The sequence below is a fragment of the Emiliania huxleyi genome (assembly GCF_000372725.1).
Source record: "Emiliania huxleyi CCMP1516 unplaced genomic scaffold EMIHUscaffold_84, whole genome shotgun sequence".
NCBI lineage: Eukaryota > Haptophyta > Isochrysidales > Noelaerhabdaceae > Emiliania > Emiliania huxleyi.
Window position 1 is genome coordinate 152110 of NW_005195736.1, and position 6681 is coordinate 158790.

The 6681-nt window shown below is 65.6% G+C and overlaps 2 protein-coding genes across 2 annotated transcripts; one reads left to right on the top strand and one right to left on the bottom strand.

Moving 5' to 3' along the window:
• Window positions 1-600: 600 nt before the first annotated feature.
• On the top strand, window positions 601-2100 carry EMIHUDRAFT_219224 (hypothetical protein; the record flags this gene model as incomplete). Its single annotated transcript, XM_005758736.1, has 2 exons — window positions 601-789; window positions 1189-2100. The coding sequence occupies 2 exons, from the start codon at window positions 601-603 to the stop codon at window positions 2098-2100; spliced, it is 1101 nt and encodes a 366-aa protein (XP_005758793.1).
• A 625-nt stretch (window positions 2101-2725) lies between these two features.
• EMIHUDRAFT_438719 (hypothetical protein) lies at window positions 2726-3955 on the bottom strand. The gene is made up of 2 exons (XM_005758737.1): window positions 3808-3955; window positions 2726-3723 (listed from the first exon to the last, which is right to left on the bottom strand). The coding sequence occupies exons 1-2, from the start codon at window positions 3923-3925 to the stop codon at window positions 2996-2998; spliced, it is 846 nt and encodes a 281-aa protein (XP_005758794.1). The 5' UTR covers window positions 3926-3955; the 3' UTR covers window positions 2726-2995.
• Window positions 3956-6681: the final 2726 nt, after the last annotated feature.

Below are 6681 nucleotides of genomic sequence, written 5' to 3' on the forward strand. Positions count from 1 at the left end.
CCGCGCGTACGAGGGGGTAGTAACTGCAACCTCGGATTTGCATGTGTCCGTGGATTGTGTGGTGTGTAGTAATCTGCAGGTGGATTGTGTGATGTGTAGTAATCTGCAAGGTGGATTGTGTGGTGTGTAGTAATCTGCAAAAGAAAAGCTCTTGCATTGTGTGGTGTGTAGTAATCTGCAAGAGAAAAGCTCAAAACGTAGTAAACTGCAATTTCTCCCCAAATTTTCGCAAACTTCAAGAGAAAGTTCGTGACCACTTCGGACACTTGATGAGAGAGAGAGAGTGAGAGAGAGAGAGAGTACGTACGACAAGTGCGCAACAAGCTCTCCAAGCGGCAGCACGAGGACGAGGCGAGCTGGGCGACGCGGTCGTGGCCTGTCGCTGCAGGCCCGGCGCATGTCAGTCGCGCTGCACCTGCAGCTCGCGGCGCGGATGAGATTGCGACCGAGCTCAGGCTCGCCGCGGCGTCGGAGGACGCCACCGTCGCCTAGACCCCCTTGCGCGTCACTGCGTGCCTCCCCGTTTGTGCCCCGTTTCTGCTCTTTTTTTTAAATTGTTATTGAGCTCCCGCGGACGCGAATTCTTTTCATGGAGCCCGAATGGAGCAGCCCACCCTGAGCAGCGCAACCAACCCGCTGATCGACGCGCTGGTACTGCAACATCTGCAGAAGCTTTTTCCGCAGTCGGCGGCCGAGTGTCTGCAGCGCGAGCTCGCCAGCCGCGACGCCGCTGCGGCCGCGCCGCCGCCGACCAACCGGCACGCGATGCTGATGCTCTCGCTCCACCAGGTGTCGAGACGCCATTGGGCCGACATACATTCTAGCTCTAACTCTAGGCAGTGGAAGTGGGCACGGGCGGCGGCGGCCGCGCGGCGCGCCGACTTTCGTGTGAGCCCCGGTGTTCGGTGTTCGACGCGCCTGAGATCCAGTACATGTGTATATACGCGCTGTGCGGGGTGTGCGGCGCTCTTTGTCACGCATGTGCAGGCCGAGCGCGCGCGCGGGAAGACGAAAAGAGATGACACGCCCCGCCCCGCCCAGACTTGCACTTCGCCGCGGGCGCACGCGCCTCGCGCGCACACGCATGTCGCTCATCGATCGATGGCATATGGCTTCGTGCATGCGCCCCGTCTGCTGCCGACTCTACGAGAGCGACTTCGGCCATGCGTCTCGGCTCTCGGTGCTTAGGGGCGGGCACGTCGCCCCATGGCGCGCGTAGCTATGACAGGGACCGCGGCCGCGGATCCGGCGGCGGACCGTGCTGGCGCGCAAGCGCCGGCCACCGTCGGGCCGCCGGGGATGCGCCGCGGACGGCCCTGGAATAGCAGCGATCGCGCGCACATGCAAGACTGCCTCATTGCCGCAAGGCTCGCAGGTGTGTCGCAGCTCAGGTATGAGGTCCCTGGCTACGGGACGGCGACCTTCGACCTGAAGCACGAGAAGGCCGCGGGCGACCGCGAGCCGGTGCAGGCGGCGGAGCGCTCGTTCGTCGAGCGCACCGCGCCGCGGAAGGAGGAGCTGACGGAGGAGCAGAAGGATGCTCGGGCCGCGGCTCGCAGGGCCAAAAAGGCCCGGCAGAAGGCGAACAAGGCGGAGAAGGCTGCGGCGGCGGCTGCGAGCGAGGCTGAGCGTGCGGACTACCCGCACGCGCAGCTGCGCGAGAACGTCGAGTTCGTCATGGACGGCCTGGAGGCTGCGACGCAGGCGGCGCGCAACCCAGCGGGGTCCAATATTCAGGTCGCCTACTCGCTACCTCCCGAGGGGGGCGGCGGGTTCGGCGACCTGGTGTACGCCACGGTCCCTCTGGGCTCCGTGGCGACCAAGGTCGCCCGGGACTGGCTCGCCAACGAGCTCTACGAGCCGTCCCGGGGCGGCAAAATTGATGCGGCCTGCAGGGACCGAAAGGTCGCCGACCTGATCACGGCTGCCGGCGCCTCGGCGCCGGCCGACGCCGTGTTCGGCGGCAGGTTCGCGACGGGCGAGACGCCCCGCTCGACGACCTCCCCCTCCGAGGCGGACGAGGGCGACGGCGCCGGCGGCGATGGCGGGACTGGCTTCGACCTGTTCGGGCCGGACCCCACCCCCATGGAGGACCTTTGAGGCCCTCCCCAGTCTCACCCCACCTTACCTCTGCCCTCCCATAGGGCAGGATAGCACTAGCATATGCGCCTAGTGCGCACACTGGGCCCACATAGATGTGACCCGCCCACTCGAGTGCGGCGCCCGGATGCTAGTGCTTGAGAAGACACCACAAACGCGGCACGGCCCGTTTTGGATGTCTGCGGAGATTCTGTCTTAGCACACACAGTGAGTCATTCGGAGTCATTCGATGGCCAGAGTGCGATTGTGTGTGTGCGGGAGTTGGTTTGTCGGGAGGGAGGGGCAGGCTGCTCACCCACGTGCACCGGGCCAGTGCTTGCACTTTGAATGCCGTGGGGCTCCTGCCCGTGTCCGGGCGTGGAGATGCGAGGGTCGCCCCCCCTTGCCCCACCACTTTGTGTGTGTGGAGAAATCTACCTTACCTTACCTTACCTCTCGGTCTGCGGTCTCGCGCCAGCCAGGATCCGCGCCTTTCAAGCGGACCGCCCGTCAACCGCGCAACGGCTACACCGCGCGTATGCACCCGCACGCGCCGCAGTGTGTCCGCCGGTGGAGAAGGATACGCCGGCGGGCCGCGCCGGGGGGCGGGGGGGGGGCCGCCGCGCGCCGGCCCGCCGCGCGCATTCTCAAAAGCCGTTTACGTGAAATGGAAAAGGAGATACGTGTACGGGTGAAACCACAAATGACCCTACTGGACGAGAGCCGCCGCCCTACAAACACGTGCTGCCGCGCACACTGACACCGAGTCACAAGATGAGAGTCACAGGGGGGGAAAGAAGTGGAGGGTCCCTAAGAGAGGTTCTCGTCTCGCGGCGCAGAATGCGAGCGCTGTGGGCGTTGCAGCGCGTGCGCGCGCGCGAGCGAGGGGGTGCGGGGAGGGGGAGCGCCCAAAGGCTCACCACCCCGCGTCGCCGCCGAGCACGACGTCGCCGCCGAGCACCGCCTCGTAGCCCATCTGCTCGTTGATGGAGTTGGGCACGACTGAGGCAGTCATCGGGAACTCGACGGGGGCGGTGTTGACGACGCGGACGACGTTGCCCGAGCCGGGCGTCTCGAGGATGCAGAAGAAGGGCCGGTCGAGGCCGTCCTCCGTGTACAGCTCGATCACCTGCTTGTTGTTGTTCGGACCCTGCAGCAGCTCGATCCGCGCGTTGAGCGGCCGCCCGTCCGTCTTGAGCAGGACCTGGACGCTGTCGACGGTGGGGTCGAAGGGGTAGGTGCGGAGGGCGCCGCCCTGGATGGTCATGCGCGTGTCGAGGCACTCGGCCGACGGCGCGTCGACGTTGTCCGCGACGACGTTGGCGGCGAGGGGGAACTCGACCTGGCCGATGTTGCGGATGGCAATCGTGTTTGGGCCGCGGGGCGTCTCGACGACGGCGCTGAAGGGGCGGAGCTGGCCGTTCTCGACGTACACGCGCATCTTGCACGGCGTGTTGTCCGGCCCCTGCCACAGCTCGATGTCCGCGTCGAGCGGGCGGCCCTCAGTGCTGAGCACCACCTGCACCTGCTCGACCGACGGCGAGCGGTACGACCAGGTGCGGAGCGAGCCGCCCTGGACGAGGATGGAGGAGTCGACGCCGGGGCCGGCCATGGGGCCGCCGGCGGCGACGCCCGCCGCGACGCCTGCACCGGGAGGGGGCGTGGGGGGTAGGTAAATAATGAAGTGCGTCAGTGCGCGCGAGTAGTTGCGTGCAGTCGGCGGCGCACCCGCGGTGGGCGCGACGGCTCCGTACGCCTGCATGGAGACGGCGGCGCGCGACGCCGGGCCCGCCATCGGGGCGCCGAGCGAGAGCGAAAGGGGGAGGGCGGAGAGCGCGAGGGCCATTGCTGAAGCTTCGATCTGGGCACCGAGAAGGAGAAGCTTTTCGAACAGAAAAGAAAAAAGTGTGCGTTTTATACATTTGGGGTGTCGCCTTCCCATCAATCAATCAATGTGTCCGTTTTATCCCTCCCTTGGGTTGTCTGTTTTCTTTCTTTCTTTCTGTGTCCGTTTTATTTATTTATTTATGGATATAACCAAGAAGCTTTTCCCAAGCGGCCCGTGCGCTTCTTAACTCCAGCCCTGGATCACTCCAAGACCAAGTGCTCCAAGACCAAGTGCTCCGCTGGGAGTAAGTAGCTCCCCGGATGATGACTGCCCCGGGGGGGGGCCAGCCCAAAACACAAAGCGCGCACCTCAGGAAGAAGCTCGCGCCGCTCGACGCCATCGACACGATCGTCGACACTGACTGCGTCACGAACACCTCGCAGCTCCGCCTCAACCTCGTCCAACGGATTGCCTGCGCAAACAAAGACCAAGTACATTGCCGGCATCACGCCGCCAATGTCGCGTGCGAGGCTCTCGAGTTTGCGCACAACCGCATCCGCAAGTCCTTTGAGGGCATTGCTCGCGCCGACGCCTCGCCATTGCGGCTTACACTTACCTGTGAATGAACAGCGGATTTTGAACAGCGTTCTCCTTGTCGAAACACCGCTTCGAGTACGACAAAAAGAAGTTTCGGCGCTTCTTCTTCTGCTGTGCCTTTTGTGGTGCTAGTTCGTGCCAGTCTGCTGTGAGAGGGGCTTCTATTCGTAGATTCTTCTGTGGCCATAGCACGCGCCAGTTCGCACCTGTGTCGAGCCTGTGTGCTGTGAGAGAGAGTTGTTGTGTATCGCGCGCCTTGCGGGGGGGGCGCGGAAAAGAGGAACCTCTTAGCGCCATCGCCACGGTGCTGCATGCAGCGCCGGGCGACGACGGCTTACCGCCTCCCGGTCCCCCTCGGCACACCTCCGCTGCTTAATGTTTGGCGACTCGAACCCGTGAAGCTTCCCCGTGCGCGGGCTACCCCGCACACGGGTCAGCCTGCCAGCCACGTATCCACGCAAGCGTGGTCCGCGCGCATGGCATACAGGCGTTCGCCAGACGCAGAGGCGACGGGGGTTGTTTTGTTTAAATTCTGTGGCCATGAGCGCCAGCGCCAGCTCACCAACCCAGCTCGCCGACCTGGCTCGGGGCGAGCTGGCCTCGCTGCGCGCCTTCCTCTCCGGGCAGGGGACGCGCGGCACGTCGCTCGCGGCCGAGCTCGACGCGCGGCACGACACCGAGAAGCAGGACACGCTGCTCACCTGGGCCGCTCGTCACGGGCAGGCCGAGGCGGTGCGGCTGCTCCTCGAAGGCGGCGCGAGCGTCGGGGCGACGACTGGCGGCGGCGCTTCCGCGCTGTATATCGCGTGCCAGGAGGGGCAGATTGAGTGCGCCCGGCTGCTCCTCGAGGCTGGCGCGGCGACCGACCAAGCAGGCGCTGAAGGCTGCACGCCGCTGTCCATCGCGTGCCAGGAGGGGCAGATTGAGTGCGTCCGGCTGATTCTCGAGGCCAGCGCGGCGGTCAACCAAGCTACCGAGGATGGCGCCACGCCGCTACTCATCGCGTGCGAGGAGGGCCACGTCGATATTGCCCGGCTGCTGCGCGACGCTGGCGCTGACATCAACCAAGCGATGAACGATGGTACCACGCCGCTGTCCATGGCATGCCAGAACGGCCACCTCGAGTGCGCCCAGCTGCTGCGCGAAGCTGGCGCGGCGGTCAACCAAGCCTGCAACGACGGCGCCACGCCGCTGTACATCGCGTGCGAGTACGGCCACCTCGAGTGCGTGCAGCTGCTTCTCGAGGCCAGCGCGGCGATCAACCAAGCCAGGCCCGACGGTATTACGCCGCTGTACATTGCGTGCCGAAACAACCACCCCGAAATCCCCAGGCTGCTCATCGAGGCCGGCGCGGCGGTCGACCAAGCTGCTGACGGAGGCTTCTCGCCGCTGTACATGGCGTGCCAGAAGGGCCACCTCGAGATCGTCCGGGTGCTCGTCGAGGCCAGCGCTGCAGTCGACCAAGCCAACACCAGAGGCACCACGCCGCTATTCATCGCGTGCCAGGAGGGCCACGTCGATATTGCCCGGCTGCTTCTCGAGGCCGGCGTCGCGATGGACCAGGCGGACGAGGCAGGCGCCACGCCGCTGTACATCGCGTGCGAGTACGGCCACCTCGAGTGCGTGCAGCTGCTTCTCGAGGCCAGCGCGGCGATCAAACAGGCCAGGCCAGGCGGTATTACGCCGCTGTACATTGCGTGCCAAAACAGCCACCCCGAAATCGCCAGGCTGCTCATCGAGGCCGGCGCGGCGGTCGACCAAGCTGCTGACGGAGGCTTCTCGCCGCTGTACATGGCGTGCCAGAAGGGCCACCTCGAGATCGTCCGGGTGCTCGTCGAGGCCAGCGCGGCGATCAACCAAGCTACAGAGGATGGCGCCACGCCGCTATTCATCGCGTGCCAGGAGGGCCACGTCGACGTCGCCAAGCTCCTCTCCTCCTACGGCGCCTCCCGCGCCGCTACGCCCTTCGGCACGCCCGAGGAGATTGCAACCGAAGAAGGCCACGCCGACCTCGCCGCCTGGCTGGTCGCCAGCCGCGGCTGGATGCCGCTCCAGCACCTCGAGGCGTGCCTGAGACTAGCGGCCGAAGGCGTGAGAGCATTGTCCTCACGCCCATTGCACCCTCTTCCGCAGGCGCTCACCGTCGACCGGGCGCGGGCCCTGCTGCGCCGCGGCGC

Coding starts and splice junctions, on each gene's coding strand:
- EMIHUDRAFT_438719 (XM_005758737.1), bottom strand. CDS start 3,925: ATGGCCCTCGCGCTCTCCGCCCTCCCCCTTTCGCTCTCGCTCGGCGCC. Junction 3,724..3,807: donor AGCCGTCGCGCCCACCGCGG/GTGCGCCGCCGA, acceptor CTCCCGGTGCAG/GCGTCGCGGCGGGCGTCGCC.